The 20,280-nt window shown below is 38.4% G+C and overlaps 1 protein-coding gene across 1 annotated transcript in view; it reads left to right on the top strand.

Annotated features, from left to right (window-relative positions):
- The window catches only part of LOC109937420 (leucine-rich repeat flightless-interacting protein 2-like), a 78,081-nt gene extending 57,851 nt beyond the window's left edge, over nt 1-20,230 (top strand). Inside the window, exons 9-12 of the mRNA XM_048595626.1 lie at nt 8,375-8,404; nt 17,400-17,531; nt 17,723-17,794; nt 19,997-20,230. Coding sequence (XP_048451583.1) covers nt 8,375-8,404; nt 17,400-17,531; nt 17,723-17,794; nt 19,997-20,230 — 468 coding nt within the window. The remainder of the gene's footprint in view (nt 1-8,374; nt 8,405-17,399; nt 17,532-17,722; nt 17,795-19,996) is intronic.
- The last annotated feature ends 50 nt before the right edge of the window (nt 20,231-20,280 follow it).

Raw genomic sequence — 20,280 nt, 5'->3', positions numbered from 1 at the left:
CTAGACCCTTCAACGTCAGCCTTCCTGCTCCTATGATGCTGCTTGGCCTGCTGTGTTCATCCAGCTGTACACCTTGTTATCTCAGATTCTCCAGCATCTGCAGTTCCTACTATCTCTGCAGACAAAATCCTATTGTTATCTATTATCAGTGGGGGAATACCAGCGCAGTTTATAAAGTTACCCACCCTTCCAATTATTGCATTTGTGATGAATTTTTACATGCTTTCTTACTGACTCTAACATTTTCCCATTCAATGATATTAGGCTCACAGGCCTATAGTTATCTTTTTTGTTGTTTCCTTCCCCTTTTTAAGTAAAGGTGTTACATTAATGTCACATCTCAGCTAATTGACTAAGTGCCCTTTGGCCATCACACCTCAATGAGACCTACATTAGCTTCTTTCCCAAGAAATTCTCAACCTGTGTTGTCACATCTGTAATCTCTCTCAACTCTATTAGCTATGCAACACTTGAACAGCTTTGCATTTCTCCAATTCTGGCCTTTTATAAGAACATAAGAACTAGGAGCAGGAATAGGCCTTCCGGCCCCTTGAGCCTTCCCTGCCATTTGATAAGATCATGTCTGATCTTTTCTATTTAGAATTTTATTGGCAGCCATGCACTCAGTTTTATAGGCTGTAGGTTCTGCAGTTCATTCTCAGTATTTCTTGTTGCCTCTCCACATTTTCCTTATTTTAGATGCTTCTTAAAATTTACCTCTGACTCAGCTTTTTAGTTCCTGCCTTCATATGTGGATGTGTAAGAGTTTGTCTGATAATGCTCCTGTAAAGAGTTTTGGGGGTGTTTTACTATGCTAAAATCACCCCATAAAGACACAGTTTTTCTAAAAGGTTTTGGTGGTAAGCTGTAGGACCTTGACTGTATTTACCCCTAGGCTTGTGAAATAACTAAAAAAGTAACAAACGCACTGGGCGCCATTTTTAAATTCTTTAAATATATAAGCTATGTTGTGATATAACAAATTATTCAAGAAGGGGCAGAACGTAAACTAAAAAGGAAACAATGATTTGCAATTATATAGTGCCTTTCATGACCCCAAGGCTCCTCGCAGCTTTTTACTGCCAATTAAGTAGTTTATAATTTGTAGGCAATGCTGTAAAGTAGGAAATGCAACAGCCAATTTATGCACTGCAAAGTCCCACAAACGGCAATCTAATAATGGCCAGGTAATTTTTTTTTGAGGAATAAATATTGGCCAGAACACTGATGTTAATTCCTTGGTCTTTCTTGAAAATAATCCCATTGAATCTTTCACATCCACCCAATGTAGGCGGATGGAGCTTTGGTTAACACGTCATCCGAAAGACAGCATCAGAAACAGCAACAATGCACACTGACTTTAAGTGAACGTTGATTCTGCCCTTTCCTGCTACCCACAGGGTGAAAGTGGTTTCTGAGTAACGAGCAGGAACAAGAATCCATGAAGGTGCTCCAGTCCTTGTCGGCCATGAGCAGTCCAGTCCCAGTGAGATCAGAAAACTCAATGACTACGGATTGGATCTGGGAACTTCTTGATCAGGAATTATGTGCTAAAGACGAATCTCCTAATTCCTATTCAATTACAACAAGTAAAAGCAAAGTTATTTATCAGCTTGCATACTCATAATGATGGTAAAATTAAGTGGGTCTTGTGCAGCACAAGACCTTTCTAATTGGGTTTACTGTGTGGAATGAACTGCCAGAGGAAGTGGCAGATGCTGGTACAGTTACAACATTTAAGAGATGTTTGGACAGGTACATGAATAGGAAAGGTTTAGAGGGATATGGGCCAAATGCAGACAAGCAGGACCAGTTTAGTTTGGGAAACTTGGCCAGCGTGGATGAGTTGAACTGAAAGGTCTGTTTCCATGCTGTATAAGAATATAGAGTCATAGTGTTATACAGCACAGAACAGACCCTTCAGTCCCCCTCTTCCATGGCAACCAGCAATCATGAACTGATCTCGTCTCATTTGCCAGCATTTGGGCCATATCCTTCTAAACCCTTCCTATTCATGTAGCTATCTAGTTGCTATTTAAATATCGTAATTTTCCCTGTCTCCACCACTTCCTCTGGCAGCTCGTTCCATACATGCATCATCCTCTGCGTGAAAACGTTGCACTTTAGGTCCCTTTTTAAATCTTTCCCCTCTCAGCTTAAACCTATGCCGTTTAGGTTTGGACTCCCTTACCTTGGGAAAAAGACTTTGGCTATTTATCCTATCCATGCTCCTCATGGTTTTATAAACCTCTATAAGATTACCCCTCAGCCTCCGCTCCAAGGGATAAAGCCCCCGCCTATTCAGCCTCTCCCTAACAGCTCAAATCCTCCAAACCCAGCAACACCCTTGTAGATCTTTTCTGAACTCTTTAAAGTTACTATAAGTGCATTCACTATTTGTAGAGTTAATTCCTTTAAAGTCCAAGTATGCATCCTATCAGGTCCAGAGAACTTACCAGTCTTTATCCACATAAATTTCTCGACTTTTTTTTACTCTAGTTATTGTAGTTATTTTGTTTCCTCCATTTGCCCCTTGAATATTTAGTAATTTTGGAATGCTAATAGTGTCTTTTACTGTGAGAACTAATGTAAAGTATTTATTCAACTCCTCTGCCATTTCTTGGTTCCCTATTATTATTTCCCCAGCTTCATTTTCCAAAGAGCCTATGTTCATTTCTACTCCACTCTTTTCATATATTTAAAGAAAACCTTGCTGTCCATCTTTATTACTTGCAAGTTTATCAAGGTTCTTTTTCTCCCTCTTTATCATGATATTAGGCCATTGTTTGAGCAGTCTGTAGGACATGTTTCCCAGGTTTGGCTCATACTCGGGTATCGATTTGAATGCAGGAGCAAAGTGGTCTTGCTCCAATTTGTATAGAACATTAACGAGACCATAGTTAGACTATTGTGTTGTTCTGGTCCCTTTGCTGAAGGAGGAGATATATTCGCCATAGAGTGAACGTAACACACATTTGTCGGTTGTATTCATGGAATAACGGTCATCTCCTGTGAGGAGGCGATCTTGTATTTTAAACACCAATCTCATTCAAATTTCAGAAATGCTAAAAGGGATAGATAGTGTAGTGACAGAAAGGACATTTCCCTTGAGTCCAGATGGAAGGGTCTCAGCGAATGAACAAAGGACAAGTTGTATAGAATTGTGATGAGGAATTTCTTCCCTAAAGATGAAGAATTTCTGGAATTTTTGGCCTTTAGAGGGCAGTGAAAGCTCAATCATTGTGCTTTTAAGACAAATACTGATTTTTTTTATCTTTAGTTATTAGTGACATTTATTGTGGATAATACAGGAATATGATGTTGAGGTAAATGATGAGCCAAAATCTAGAATGGTAGGGAAAACTCGAGGTACTGAATGGCCCCGTCCTCATATGCTAGGAGTAAGGAGAACTTTGCACAGCCAACATTGCTGGACTTCCCTGTATCACCCGACCTGGTGACTACTAGATCAGTGGGTACCAACCTTTTCTCAGTATCAAGGCACACCTCAATAAAACAAACAATTCTGTAACACTTTTTTTCTGAGCTGAATTTATTGCTCCAAAATGTCATGCTTACTGCGCCAGTGTAGGAATGGAGACTCTGAATAAGCGGTAAGGCTCCCGTGTACTTCTCAGTCCCTGTCCACTATCCATTCAAGCCTCATTCCGTGTTTCTCTCAATAGTGTCCACCTTGCAGTGGTTGCCATGCACCCAATCACATAGAGGAAGCCCAGTCGCTGGTAGCGGCAGCTGACCCTGACCATGCAGAGCATGAATGAGGTGGCAAGTCAAATCCCTCTTCCCCTGGATCCGGTTGCAACAAAGAGTTGTTCTGTGCACAGCAACTCCCAAACTCAATTCTTGGCGCTGCTTTGCCAACGACCTGACGAATAGCAGCTGCGAGTGATCCTACTTGTTCAGACCAGAAAGCAGCAAAAGCCAGAGATAGGAGTAAATTACTACAGATGCTGGAATATGTCCTGAAAATAAGAAAACAAGAAAACCTGGAGATCACAGTTGGCCAGGCAACATCCATAGAGAGAAAGTGAGCTAACGTTTCGAGTCTCGATGGCTGTTCATTAGAACTGACGTGAAGTTCACATCAGCTCTGATGAAGAGTCATCTAGACTCGGTTAGCTTGCTTTCTCTCAAAAGCCAAAGATGACAGTGCTTTGCACAAATCAGATGATGGGAACTATTTGGCCCGCTCCTGGAATAGCTGCAGTTGGTGTCAGCTAAGATTGCCTTCAATAATACAGAACAAAGCTCCAGAAGAGATCAGAAGTTTGGACACAGCCTCAATATACAGGTCTGCTGCTTCCCAAAAATTTTAGATCATCATAGGTCATAGAATCCCTTCAGTGTGGAAACAGGTCCTTTGGCCCAACCCAGACCCACCCCCCTACTCTACACATCCCTGAACACTACAGGCAATTTAGCATGGCCTGCACATCTTTGGATTGTGGGAGGAAACCAGAATACCCAGAGGAAACCCACGCAGACACGGGGAGAATGTGCAAACTCCACACAGACAGTTGCCCAAGGGTGAAATCGAACCCAGGTCCCTGGTGCTGTGAGGCAGCAGTGCTAACCACTGAGCCACTGTGCCGCCCTGCACTGTGCTTCATCTTATCACAACACACCAGCGTACCACAGCACACTGGTCGAAAATCACTGGATTAGATCAATGTTGGAAGGAGGCCTGTATGGTTTTAATCTTCAGCCTTTTTGTCACCGTTTTGATATATATAATGGTTTGCTAGACATTTTGGAGAGCATTTCAGAGTCAACCATATTGCTGTAGTCTGATGTTGCATATGGGCCGGATTGGTTATGGACCGGTTTTCTTCCCCGAATGATGATGATGTAGCAGAGGGCTTTTATGAAGATCTGATTAGTTTTATAAAACGACCTCCATGACAGATATTGGCTGTTGAATCCCAGATTTTTTTTTTTTGAAATTGTACAGTTACTGGTGGGAATTGAACTTTTTCTGTCCAGTCTTTTTAGCTTCTGCCTCTGTATTATTCGTGCAGTAACATGATCACTGTGCTGGCTTTTCATGGTTGAGATATAACCTTCAAAGCTTATTTTCATTTGATTCCTGTGGGTTTTTAAAATTACAGTTTTTCTATGTCGATGATGTAATATCCTTGGAAGAACCTTGTCATACAAAGAGTTAAGAAGCTGAGGCATTTTATAATAACTTGGCATTCAACCATATTACACCCACCAATTCATAGTAAAGTAGTGTATTTATTTTGATAAACATTTTTATGTCATGGCAACCATAACTATATGGAAATACTTGCACTATACTTGCAGTGATCATTGAAGTCGATGAGTGTTTTGTGTCTGATTAATGTCCTTTTTTATAAATTTAATTAAATAGAATATGTTGTTGTAAAAAGACACCAACTAAGTTCCTTGAATTTTTAATAGATGGTCTTCAAGAATGCTGCTGTGTATATTTTCATGCCCTAAAAATGGTTTAAGTTAAATATCCTTCCACAATTTCATCTTGTAATATTCAAAGCTGGTATTATACTTAACAAGCCCTAACTTGTTCAGATTACATTTTTCATCTGGTTCTTCTGGTTTTTGTGTTGAAGATCCTAGTTTCCCTGTTAAAATTCTCTTAATTGGTTCTCAGCGGTTGTGTATTTCTACATGTACACTGGTTAACTTGATAATGAGTTTTATTTAGCTTTTAACTTGGAATGAGATTCTTCATGGGTTATTTTTAAAATTTCAACAGCATACTTTATTCATAAAAAACTTATCTTTGTGTGTATATATATATATACATAGTTACCAATGCAGTTCCGTTCTGAACAGTAGCATATAAAGAAGCAAGCAAATATTTGACTATCCAAATGTACCTAAGACCTCTGTTCCATATGTAATACTACATTTGCATGCATTTGAGGCTCTAGGAGGGTCTGATTGGTTCCATAGGTCACATTAAGGAACCAATTGTGTAAAAGGCTATTAAACCCTCACTTTTCAGTTTAACATTGCTTAGTATTAGGTATGCATTGCCAATTCCAAATGTGCGAATGAAACTCATTACAGAGGTTAGTAGTCTTGTGCCAATTAGGTGTCTGGTAGTGTGGAGTTACCAGCAAAACCTGAGTGATCTTTAGTCATTTTCAGCTTTGTTTCCTGTTTTGATTCCAGTTCACCATTAATTATGCACAAGGTTCAGTATTCAGTCTTTAGAATGGCGGTGAACCTATCAAGATTTGGTGACCATCTCCATTATATCAGTTGCTGAGGTATAAAATAGGTTTATGCATTAAAGATGATAGAATCATCCAGATCCTTTACTATTGGAGGATAAATGATAATTTCTCTCCTAAAATGTGGAATTCTTTGTTGAAATTAGGATCTTATAATATTAGCCTATATTGATTTTGGTCCCTGTACTGTTCAGTCCTAGCTCATGGGTATTGTTCATTTGCCAACAATGTTGATGTAAACTTCCTGGATTTACTAGTTTTCAGGAAGGTTTTCTTGAAGAAAACTGTTTTTATCTCTTCAGGCCAGTTCCAAAAATTAACTTGAATATAATATCTTTCAGTCAAGAGTACATGACCTATGTTTGCAGGCTCAATATTTGAATCTTGATGCAAGACACAAGTCTGGGTAACTTGAATGTAAAATTGGACTGTAACTGGCATCTCTCAATGGAACAGATGCTTTGTAAAAGAGCCAACAGTTTGCATTTGCATAGTACATATCGTAACCTTGGGCTACCTTATTTTAAAATACTTTACAGGCAATGTAATAATTCCAAGCGCAATCACTGTTAGTGTCAGAAGTGTGGCAATCAGTTTGTGCACAAATTCTCAAACAGACATGTGACTGAACAAGCAATCTCTTTTGGTGATGTTGTTTGAGAATAAACCCTTGCAAAGTGGTACTGTGATTTTTGATAGTTAAATAAGCTGTACTGTTGCTATTGGAATCCAATGTTCATTAGCTAATTGATCACTAAAGTCACCGTGGAGCAGATGCTGAGACATGTTTTGCAGTTATGGCAACTGCACAACAGGGATGAATTTTGTGCAGTGAAGAAAGATATTGCAAGTTCCAAAGATCTAGCAGGTAATGGTTAGTGCTGCACTTCTGCTTCTGTATAAACAGAAGCAGAGTTTAAATCAATAACACTGTTGCCTGGATCTTGGGAAGGAGAAGCACTTCACTCCTATTCTTCCGTACGGTACAACCAATTTTCCTGTAACTCAACTGTTATTGAAACACAATATTGTATACAGGGCTGACATTTTGACACAAATTATATTGAAAGCTATTATGCTGTACCATCGCATCACAAAGTACGTCCTAAGCTTGACCCTTGAAAAAGGACACAAAAACAGAAGTGATTTACAAGACTGATTCCATGGTGAGGAACTTAATTAAAATAGAAAGATTAGAAAAGCTGGGTTCTCCTTGGAAAAGAGATGGTCAAGAGATTTTGTATTCAAAATTATGAAGGGTCTGGACAGTGTGTATGTGGAGAATCTGTTCACATTAATAGAATGATCAAGAGTTAGAGGGCACAGATTTTAGGAGACTGACTAAAGATGCAATAGCATCATGATTTTTTTTAATACAGAATATCATTTGGATCTGATTTGCTTCTCCTTGAGTGTGGTGGAGGCAGATTCCTTCATGGTACTCAAAGGGAACTTGATCATTACCTGGACAGGAGGCACTTACAGTGCTACAAAAGCAAGGGACTGACACTTGGTGAATTGTTTTTGCATAGAACTAGCAAGGATGTTACAGATTGAGTGGCCACTTCCTGTGCTGTCTTTGTTCTGTGAAGGTAATGAGTGAGTGCGTTGTGACACATTAAATGTTATGATGTGGATGTAATTATTGTGCTGGTTAGATTGCAGTCATCAATTCGACAAGGTAATTTCCTGGCTACTAATATGAAAACATATGGTCATTAATGATGTGTTTACTGGCTGTGGGAGACCCATGCCAAAGCCATGGGACAGTAACTTGAGCAAAATGTAAGTTGATCCTTGAATTTTAAATATCAGCTGCAAAATAGTGAGTAATCAGAACCTGACAAATGGGTGAAACATTACTTTTAAATTAACTTTCTGATTTACATGAGCCGACTGATGGTTAGCACAATCCAAATGATGAACTACAAGTGAAAATAAGACCACAACTGGCTAAAAATAAGTTCAATTTTTTAAATAGTGTCTTGTGCAGGATAAAATGTATTTTGCTGAACAGCCTGAGATTCTGCATCATTCTTTCTTTTGTGTTAAAGTTGCTGGGATTCTTCTTAAAATTTATATCCAGGTTTAGATTCTTAATTAAATATATAATTTTCTTTTTCTTTCAGTTGGAGGAGAAGACTGAATCATTTTCTCGGGTGAGTAATAAGTAGTTACAGTACTTTAAGTATTCCATTCCATTAATGGCTGAAGGGCAAGTTGAAAGAATAGTTGGCAAAGTTGCATATTCAACACAGAATTGGTGTTTAAGTATTTTGGTTATAGTTGATGGAAGTTTCATGAAGTAGCTGATTCTTCCTAAATATTTTTGAATCTAACCTTTACTCGTGTCAAAGATTCTAGTTGAAGTTATCAGTTTTGGAATAAAAAAACCTGCAAAAACTCAGGTCAGACAGTATTTGTGGAGAGAAATAAATTCATATTTTGTTCGATCACCATTAGTCAGAACTCAGGAGGGACACACCTTGAGGGATAATACATTATCTTTCGACTCTGCACTCAAGAGCCTTATGGATTTAAATGGAGTTCCCTAATATTAGATCATAATCTCTAGCCCATCTGTGACTTTTTTGTTCCTTCCCCTTTTTTAAATTTCATTTTCTTTCTTTCTTGTTTTGTTGAGCTGATCTTTGACTTATTTGTTTCTTTAGACTTTCATGATGTGTTTATACGGTTAATCTGTAGTTTTCACGTCTAATTTCAGTAAAACCCTTGTTTTTTTTCTCATCACCTGCATTGCCACTCTTTTAGCTGTTACATCATGAGGTCTTTTTGTTGCTTTATCACCCCTGACCTTCACTTGATCACAGATCATCTTCTTCTTCTTCTCCTTTGTTCTTTTGTCTGTCTGCCTCTGTGTCTGTGTCTTCCTCACCTGCCACTCAGTTTTGCCAGCCTCATCTGTGTTGGATTTTCAGCAGCTCCCATATTTTTATTTCATATCTGTATTTGACCTGTGAGCCACAATTTCTTTAAGGTAATCATTGAACACGTGGAAATGATTTAGAAAAGTGGGAAATCGGAGCACGAGTATATCACTCAGCCCTTCAAGCCTGCTCTATCACTTAATGCAATCATTGGTTGATTATTGAACTCAGTACCCTGTTCTCGCTTTGTCCCCATACCCTTTGGTCCCTTTGCTCTAAGAACTATATCTAATTCCTTCTTGAAATCATTCAATGTTTTTGGCTTCACCTTCTTTCTGCAGCCAAGAATTCCCCAGACTCACCAATCTCTGAGCCAAGAAATTTCTCCTCATCTCAGTCCTAAATGCCTTGTTCTGTATCCGTAGACTGTGACCCCTGATTCTGGAAATTTATTTTCATTTTCAGCCATCTGAGATCTATAGGTATGACTGTCTTGAATATATTCTGTACAGTACACTTCCTAATGCTTTTACATCTCTAAATTATTGTGTACGGTACTGGATGCAGTCCTACCACTGAAACCCAACCTGTAGTTGAATATCATATATTGCATTCAAATGGACATGTATCTGAGATAAATTTGGGCACCAGAACAAAGGGGACGCTAAGACCAATTTTGTTCATCCCAACTCTGTTCATGAATGCAGCAACACATTGAGTTCTCAACCCTGTGCTTATGGGGAAAACGAACTGTTTAGAACAAAAAGGCAACTTTTGTGCAACAAACATTGAAGGGTCAGCTAAGGAAGCTGAACTGGGCAGACAGTCAGATGAAGAAACCATTACAGTCAGAGTTATACAGCATGAAAACAAACCCTTCGGTCCAACTCGTCCATGCCGACCAGATATCTTAAACTGATCTAGTACCATTTGCCAGCATTTGGTGCATAAACTCTTCCTACTCGTGCACCCACCCTTGGGAAATAGAAATTCCATCTCTGATATTTGAGATATGCGCTTCAGTTCTAGAATTGTCAGCAATACTCTTTTTTTTTTATCTTAACTGTTCCCCTAATATCTTGTAAATTTTGACTAAATCATGCAGATTTCTGTGTGTAATCACTCGTGCTTTAATCCTTGGAGTCAGGTATCATTCTAATAAATTTATGCTCCAGACAAGGCCAGTTGTGCTACCACCAAGGCCAGTACTTTCTTCCTAAGCTGTGATTTTCAGAATTGCTTGATAATGCACTATGGTTTAATCAGTACTTTGTGTAGCTATTGCATAACTCTCAGCAATTTGTATTTTAGACCAGCACTCCATTGGTCTTGCTGATTATTTTCAGTCTCCATCACTTCAATCCACGTACAAATCCCCAAGTCACTTTGGATTTGGACTGTTTCTAGCTTTTTAACCATTTTGTCAGTACTCTGCTGTCTCCATTTTTAGTCCAAAGTAGATGACCTCGCATTTGTCTGTATTGAAATCTGTGTCACAATTTTGCCTGTTCACATTTTTCTATAACGTTATGCTTCTAACTACTGCTTCAAATGATATTTCTTTGTATCGTTAGCAACTTGAATGTACAATGTTCTATCTGATGCATAGTTGAGCCACCAGACCAGATACAAGGAGTATGCTTCTCATCACGAACTGTCAATTAGAGTTCCTACCCATTATTCCTGCTTTGTTGCCACTCAATTTTTTAACCAAGTCAGTAATTTGACTTTGGTTCCCTAAGCTTTATCTTTAGGTAAAAGCCTATTGGGAGGTTTTACTAAATGTTTCCTGGTTATTGATAGCATCCATGGACGTTGCCCTCTCCACTATTTTAGTCATTCGTTGCAAAAATTCACCCCGTATTTGCCAAGGTGAGTTGCCCGTTATGAATGCATGATGGCTCACCCTGATTAGCTAACAATTTCTGGCTATGGGCAATGTCACTGTTAAATGAAATAAAAATGCTATGTGCAGAAATGCAGCATTCAAGTGCAGGACCTCTCTGAAAACAGGCGGAATAACACAAAATGATAGCACCCAAACATCACACTTAATTTATAAGACAGCAGCTTGTAAATCTTGCCAGCACCAACTATGTGCTTGCTCTGATGTGGGTGAATGAGCTGATTTAAGTTCCTGCAATTCATGCAGGAAACAATGAGGAGGAAAGGTTTTTTTTGTGGCTACTAGAGACTGACAGATCTGTTTGCATCTTTATATTTCAATAAGTTAGATTTTGAATCTTTGAAGGTCAGTCCAGATACTTGCTTAACCACAGTTACAAGTGCATCTGCACATGCTCCTTGGCTCATAGCAGCCATTTGTAATGGTGATGTACTGTCCCTTGTGTTAGGATCTAATACTTCAAAGGTTTTAAGTTGTTCAGTCACCTTACACTTGAAGAGAGATTCTCATGATTTCCTGACCAGATTTTACACAATCTGGTCTGTAAAGTCTCTGGTTTCCCTCTGTTATCTTGCTTAAAAAGCAGAACGGTTTCCTTCTCTAAAGGAAAACCAAAAGAACTGTGGATGCTGTAAATCAGGAACAAAAACAAAGTTGCTAGAAAAGCTCAGCAGGTCTGGCAGCATCTGTGAAGAAGAAAATCAGTTAACATTTCAGGTCTGGTTCTGAGGAAGGGTCACTGGACCTGAAACGTTAACTCTGATTTTCTTCTTCACAAATGCTGCCAAACCTGCTGAGCTTTTCCATCACCTTCTGTTCTTGTTCCCTCCCTAAAGGAATTGTTCCCAAATGGACAGAACACAGTAGGATTATCATTAAGGAACATGAAATGTTCTTTCCTTTAAAATCTTATAATGGAAAGCATTTGGTCCTGGAGATTTGTCATCGTTTAATGCAATTATTTTCTTCATTCCAGCTATTTTGTTACCTCAATTTTGGTGTTTTTCTCTGATTCAGTCTTAGTTTCTCATGTGTCCAACATGATAAATTCTTCCTCTCTGAATGGAAAGTTATAGTACAAAATAGCTGCCATTCTGTAATTTTCATTGACAATATTACCATTATCAGTTTTCACAAGACCGCATTACTCCTTTGTTTGTCTCATTGTGTAAAGTTTTGTTGATTTTAATGCTTTGCAAGTTTCCTTTCCTTACTTCCTTTTTATGACTTTGTATGACTATTTTCCAACCAATACTTTTGGCATTATTTTCCCGTACCTGTTGTATTTTTATTTTTTTATACCACTACTTTAACTTTTTGTCTCGCACAATTCTTTCATTTTTCATGACTCCTTTGGCAAACAAAAGCTATTCATTCCCTTACAGCACAAACTGTGAAGTTAATTTTTGAATTTCCAATTGATCAGCATTTTTACCCATTCCCTGATTTTGTTCAGTTTACTGTTACTAATCTCTAGCTCATTGAATTAAAAGTCAGCTATACCGAAATCGGAGCTGTTTTTTGTGTTTCTCCCTTGTTAAGCCACGTTGAACGTGATCATTTTTCTGCACTCTGTAAAGGCTGCTAATTAAATCTGCTTTGTTACTTATTGCTAAATGTAGCATTACATTCTACCTTATTGGTTCAATGCCATATTGTTGCAGAAACGACCCTGAACATACTCAAGAAATTTTTTCATGATGTGCTAGCTCACAGACTACATAACAGCTGCATACTTCTGATTGAAGTGAATGGTGTGGGGTGGAGGGGAGGAGAGAACTTTGAGGTTTGTCAGCGTCAGTGGAGAGAAAGAAAGTTAACTTTTTGAGTTAAATATGACCCTACAGAACTGTTGGGACTTAGCAATGTGAAGGGTTTTATGAAAGACAGGAGGCAGTAGTACAAAAGAGAAGGTCTATGGTAGATCAGAGGGCAGGAATGATTAAATTTAAAAAGTACCATGAATTTGTAGTAAGTGATGAAACAAAGCATGAAAATAACATGCAGGCTGACACTTGAGAGGAAGAATAATCAAAATGGAAAACAGAGTTCAAGGTCTGATGCTGTTGAACCCCATGTTGATTCCATAAGGCTGCAGGTTTTCTCCTCACACTTGCATTGATTTTCCTGAACTTTGTAGCACATAGACGACTATACTGTAAGTATTAAGAGGAAGTTGGTAAATTAAATAGCAGTAGCCAGAAGGTCAACGTCATGCTTGTAGTCTGAGTGAAGGTGTTCTACAGTGGAAATCCTCACTGGACATAAAAAGGTGTGTTACCAGCACCATTGTGAAGAAGCATTGCCAGAAGTGAGGAGATGAAGAAACTGCAAATATAAGCTGGACTTGCAGAAAGTAGGGTGAGAGTAATAGCTGGTGAACTTGTCGGTGAATGTTAGTAGACAGTTTGTCCCCAGAAACAAAGGCAGCAAACTTGAACAAGGCACAACATGTCCAAGATGGACCAAGTGAAGGTGATAGAATAGCAGTTGGAGCCGAATATGGTTTATTTTAATAGATCTAGGTGAGACCAGGAAGTGATACCAGAAAAAGAACTGGGAGCAAAGGTTTAAGTAGGACTGGAACAATGAATATTTGACATATTAGACAAAAGACTGGTATAAGTGGAGCCTATGTGGGTACCCATTAGCAACATCTTCTATCTGGAAAAAGAGGGACAAGTTAAAGGAGAAATTGTTCAATGAGAGCATAACTTCTGCCAGGTAGAGGCGTGTAGTGATGGATGAGTGGACTTTTGTTCAAGGAAGTGTAGAGATGTCTGACCATCCTGCTGGGGAATGGAGTTTTGGTGTTCAAAGAGGTGATGACTAGGGTTTGGGAATTGAAATGGAGGAGGAGCTCCAATATAGAAAACTATGGAATTTACTTAGGGCAAGAAAGGATTTTTTTTTTCCCTGCACTATAATTCTGTGGGTAGTACAGTGCATCAAGGCCAATGGAGAAAGTAGGCAAAGAAACTGGTGATGAAGTTAAAATATAAAATGATTGGCTAATATTATGTTTTTGAAGAAATATCTCTGTTTTCTCTAAGAATTGTCATGGCAGGCTGACTTTTAAAAAAATGACCAAACAATAACAATTTTCCTATATTTGCCATGCTCCCTGAGAAATCTACCAAATACAGGATTCTATTTTGGGCTTAGAACTGCTTAAAGAAATAGACAGAGTACATGAGTAGCAAGTTACAATATCTGACAAACTTCATGACATAGGCACTTGAAGAGCTACCTTCTGACCCCGGTCATATGCTTTCTACTATTTTGAGCAACTTATTTACAGCAGACTTCAGGCTTGGGATTATAATGACGACGCCAGTCTTCAAATAAGGCAGAGATATAATTATCAGCCAGTGAGTCTAAAAATGTGTTACTTTGTGTACTGGAGAACACTAAGGGGGATGGTGAAACATCTAATATCTCTGTTTTAGTAAAAATAAGGTAAAATGGATTTAGGAGCTGATGACCTTCCCTCATAACATGGTGAACTTTCAGGACAGACCTTGTTAGAAGAATTTCTAAGGATTTGTATTTAGATGTCAGCTTGGTTTTTGGTACCCCACAAATTTTAGCCATAACAACATAGATCTACAGCACCGAAAAAGGCCCTTCAGCCTATCGAGTCTGTGCTGGTCAGAAACAAACACCTAAATGTTCCAATCCCATTTTTCAGCATTTGGCCCATAGTCTGTATGTCCTGGCAAGTGCACATCTAAATATTAAATGTTATGGAGGTTTCTGCCTGTACTACCCTTACAGGCAGTGAGTTCCAGATTCCCACCAACCTCAGAGTGAAAAAAAACTTTTCCGCAAATCCCTTCCAAACCTCCTGCCTGTTACCTTGAATCTAGGCCCCCTGGTCAAACATCCCTCATACAGTCATGAAATAAATAAACAAATCACAAATTGCGGGTCTTCTTTGAGGGCTAAGTTTGTTCAAGATACTCAGCACGACTTTAGTGCTGTAAAATCCTTTACATTCAAGAACAAAGTTAACCTAACAAAATTAACACAGAGCATAAGACCTTGAAAGGGACTAAAATGAGATTGACCTTGTTTTCTGAATGGCAGAGGAGGAGATTGTGATGGTAGTGTGGTAACAGTCGAAACCTGTCAACATTATACATTTTTGGTACAGTTTCATCTCTAAGTTCTTTGTTCCAGTGAACATTAATTAATGGTGCATTGATATGACTCTAAAGTAACTTAATACCACATTTTTTGAGGCTTTCATTGGCCTTGCAAACTATATCCACATCCCATGAATAAATAAAATTCAATTTTAAGAGAAATAATCTTTGTGAAATATCACAATAAATGACCAGAGTACATGGAGGTGCACCGCATCATAGTAACATACAGTTGATATTTTTAGCAAAGGTATATGTAATTTGCGTGATGTTTGGAAAATGCTCATGTTTCTCAAAGCAGCTTCATAGGTACCTTTCTTCTAGCATGGTTCTTGACTCATTTCAGTGCGCTTTTCAGGTTAATTGGATAAAGCCTATTTCCAAATGCTTATCTTGCTTTCGCATGATTAAGGGTTTAATTTCATGCTGGTGTGTGCAAGGAACGAGCTGAGTGGCTTTGTGAGTCGCTGTACACATTTTAAAATAGTGCACATAAATAAAATTACAGCTGTTAAGTTTTTGTACAAGCATTTGTTCAGATATATTCTCAATGAATTTTTCTGTTACTTCTAGCTGTCAATGACTGAACTTCTTAGAAATGCAGGATTCTGCATTTTCCTAATTTCATAGGTGGAAAAGCTATTCTGCACTGACCAGCTACTGGCCTCTAGTCAGAATGAAAGAACGTAAAGTCATCGTGATACAGCACGGAAACTGACCCTTTGGTCCAACTTGCTATGCCGAACAAGTTTCCCAAACACGAACCCGTTAGGACCGTTCTCTCCTCTCACCCTCCTTTCCCCCCCCCCCCCCCCCCCCCACCACCACCTTTAAAATTATGCGCTGTAGTTTTGAACTCCCATACCCTGGGGAAAAGACCTTTGCTATTCACCTTATCTATGCCCGACACGATTTTATAAACCTTGATAAGGTCACCTCTCAACCTCCTGTGCTCCAGTGAAAAAGGTGCCAGCTTATCCAGCCTCTCCTTATACTTCAAACCCTGTAGTCTCGGTAATATCCTTGTAAATCTTTTCTGCACCCTCTCCAATTTAATAATAATCTTCCTATAACAGGGTGTCCAGAACTGTACGTAGTACTCCAAAAGTGTCCTCACCAGTGTCCTGTACAACCACAATATAATGCCCAAACTGCTATACTCAATGATCAGAGTAATGAAGGCAAGTGTGCTAAACATCACCTTTACCCATGGTTTTATTCCAAAGATGTACAGTCTGTAAAAACACAAGACAACTCTGAGAAAGGGCTGATGACTCACCAATGCAACTCACTACTCACTTCCTAAAGGAACACTATCCATCATAACTTTCAACAACTTTAATGTACAGCAAAAACCCCTGTTAAAAGTTGACAATTTCATGAGGGCTATTTTTTTAAACTAATTTTCTGGATGTCTCTGTCAAGGTGCTTCTTTATTGAAGAGTGATTAAGTAGTGGCAGGGTGAGTGGGATAATTTCAGAGGAAATGATAGAATCCACAATTCCTCAATAATTATAATCAATACTGAATGTGACTATCTTCTCTCTCAGTATACAATTTTGCTCAAAACTGTTCTAACCAATGCTTAGAACCAATGAATAATAGACCACATTGAGGATAATTTCAAGCAATGAGTCATGTTTGAGGTAATTAGGCAAAAGTAGTTTAATTTACGTTATTTCAAAACTATACAATTTCCCAATAAAAAGAAACAACTTGCTTGCAGAATCAACATGTTTTAATATTCCCCTGAAGCGTGTGCCAGGTCATATTGCTCTTAAAATTCAAGCTTAAAATCGGTAGGTCAGTGGTTAGCACTGCTGCCTCACAGCGCCAGGGACCCGGGTTCGATTCCACCCTCGGGTGACTGTCTGTGTGGAGTTTGCACATTCTCCCCGTGTCTGCGTGGGTTTCCTCTGGGTGCTCCGGTTTTCTCTAGTCCAAAGATGTGCAGGCTAGGTGGATTGGCCATGCTAAATTGCTTGGAGTGTTCAGGGATGTGTAGATTAGGTGGCTTCTAGGGGGGGATAGGTCTGGGTGGGATGCTGCGAAGGTCGGTGTGGCCTTGTTGGGCCAAAGGGCCTGTTTCCTTACTGTAGGGATTCTATGAAAATAAGTAACACTTGTACTCCTTTGCCAGTTGTCCTGAAATCTACACTTTGTGGTTTCCATGGCAATTAACACAATCTGTCCTTTTCCTTCACCTCTCAGCCTGCTTCTCGAAATGCAGTCGCAGGGTTGTCACCAGCAACACTGGCCTCACTTGGAGGATCCTCCTCTCGACGAGGGAGCGGGGATACCAGTAGTATACTAGATCCAGATGTTTCACTCAGTGAATTGCGGGTAAGGATTGTTAAATTATGTATATACATAGAGCTGATGAACTGTTCTAAGTTCATTTAAGTGCATATAACTATGTAGCAAATTCTTACAGCAATAATGTGTATGAAAATTATAACGCTATTTCAGCTTGATTTTTTTTTGTTCCCATCCCCCTCCCATTTATCCAATGGTTCATTCCATGTGTCCAACAGGATATCTATGAGCTTAAGGACCAGATACAAGATGTAGAGGGGAGATACATGCAGGGATTAAAAGAACTTAAGGTATCAGGGCCATGTCCCCCAGCATGTTTTATTTTCTATTTTCTATGGCTGTCACGGTGGGAATTTGAGCTGCACTCCTTTAACATGCTAGAGCAGAGTCCTTTTGTAGCATTTGACTAACTTGTTTTGGCTGATATGTACATCTTTTGGATTCTTATAATGGCATGTGCTCTGATCTGGATGTAACCCTTTCAGCAATTCATGTTTTCATGTGTATGTTGGAGTTTGATAAAAATAATTTTATTTCCTCAAAGCAGCTAGCCACAGTGATAGTGATCAGAACAAATAATTGTGGGTCACAAAGATGGAAAACTGTTAGTTTTCCACACCAAGGGCCTAATTTGGCTTGAATGACAACAATTCACTTTGTATGTAATATGTTATATGTTTGGAATGTGAGTGTAAAACCAATGGAGAATTTGCATGTTCAATCTTTGAAAGCATTTTGAGGTTCTGTTTTGAACCTGTCAGAGATGGTTGAAAATGAAGAGATATGGTGATCTAGATAGGTCAGGTCAAACTTTCTGTGGCAATTGAAGCCAACAGTGACCTTGGACGTTATTTTAAAAATGCCTTCCTTTAGAAATAAAAGTTATTGCTCTGGGAATCATGAATAATTCAAATCTGATGCCACAAGAGCATTTTTGGAAAGCTTTTACAGTTCAGGTAAAAATTGTTCAAAAAAGGTCAGCATATTTGAATTATCCAAAGATAAAATTTAAGCGAAAAAAAGCTAAACTGAGAATTTTTTCGGGATAAAAGCTAGAAGTGTGGAACCCTATGGAACTTTGAGAAGGAAAGAAGAGTGTCAAGATAATTAGTGTTTCAGATTGAAAAGTAATCTTGGTTTGTTTTTACATTTCAAAGAATTTCATAGTCAGTATCAGTTAATAGCCCATTGCTTTTCATCATAGAAATACAAGGGATTATGTTAATCACAATTGCTCGTATCCATGTCAGTATGTTGTGTATGAATGCCCTGAAGTTATGTATTGTGCTTCTGCATGGCAAGATCATTAGCAATAGCTTTTTTTAAACAAAGCCTTAACATTTTCTTTGCCTGTATAGAAGTAAAGTTGCCTAGTATTAAGGTTCCTTAGCAATATAACCAAATTAGTCAAACTGTTAGTTTTGCTTAAACTATCCCTATTAATAATCTTGTTCCCTGATTTTGCAAGCCTGAACCTTGTGTTTTGCTTGTCTTTATTTGTCACTGCTAGAGCAAAAGCAAGTTCTTTCGCCAGATTCCAGAAGATTGTGAATTTCAGTTAAATACTTGGGCAAGTGAAAGTACCCTCTGTTACTCAAAAGCTAGGGATCACCTGCATAAAGCATAGAAGTGAAGGAGTCAAAACTTCGAGTTTTTCACTTGATTGGTTAAGTTTGCTTTCAGCGATTCACTTTTATGGAAGTAAATGTTGACATTTCTCAAAACAGGAAGACTTCTGTATGCAGAATACTCACCAGGGATTCATCTAAAGAATTGTTCATTTGTCTCAAACTACTTTTTGATTAGCTGTTGAATAAATTTAACAGTTTTCACTAAAAATGTAGCAAAATTTAGTGATGTGAAATCTAACATTACTTTTAATATTTGGATCTGGAAACTGCTTCTTACCAATTTTGTTGCAGGATCGAATGATGTTTGTAGATTGAGGGATTAAGTTTGAAGGAAGGTTGCAAGCTTCATCTGGGGCAACATGTACGACAAAATCAAAGTGTAAACAAATCTAATTTCTAATCAACAGGTTTAATTTGAAGATTTTTTTTGAGTCAAATCATGCTTTGTTTTACAAGAGCCATGTCCAGTGTTTTGTAACCGAGACATGCAAGAATTTTAGTTAAACTTTGGAATACACACGGTAAAACCTTTGCATGATCTTCGTTTGTGCTATTGGCTGTTTGATTGTCCTCTTAGTTGTAAAAGTTTTAAACATGAAGCAGACAAATTCCTTACAGCACTATTTTGCCCCATGGTTCCACTTCTATTTATTTTTGGGGTTCTAATTTACATAAGAAATAGTGAACAGCTGTGAAACAATTGATATTTGCTTACTGCAGTGATAAATACATTTTAAACTGGCAACCTATTATTTGGATTTTTCCCCCTCATCTTGTTGCATTTGGATATCCTTAGTGTTTATAACTGTTCCCACCCTCATTGATTCAGTCATCAGACCGCTATTTACTTTTGATTTGCAGGATTCCTTATTAGAGGTCGAAGAAAAATATAAGAAAGCTATGGTCTCCAATGCACAACTAGACAATGAAAAATCTAACCTCATCTACCAAGTGGATACACTAAAAGATGTTATTGAGGAAATGGAAGAACAGATGGCTGAGCTATTTAGGGAGAATGAGGAAAAATCCAAGGTAATCTGTTATGAACAACTTAGGCAGTGCCTGGGAATTCCAGTTTGTTTGTTTTGTACATAAAATGATATGTTTTTGTTCCATCATGTAACAATTGTAATTTTAAAAAAATC

Source organism: Rhincodon typus, chromosome 4 (genome assembly GCF_021869965.1).
Source record: "Rhincodon typus isolate 14 chromosome 4, sRhiTyp1.1, whole genome shotgun sequence".
In the NCBI taxonomy this organism is placed as follows: Eukaryota; Metazoa; Chordata; class Chondrichthyes; order Orectolobiformes; family Rhincodontidae; genus Rhincodon; species Rhincodon typus.
This window is presented reverse-complemented; position numbering and strand designations above follow the sequence as displayed.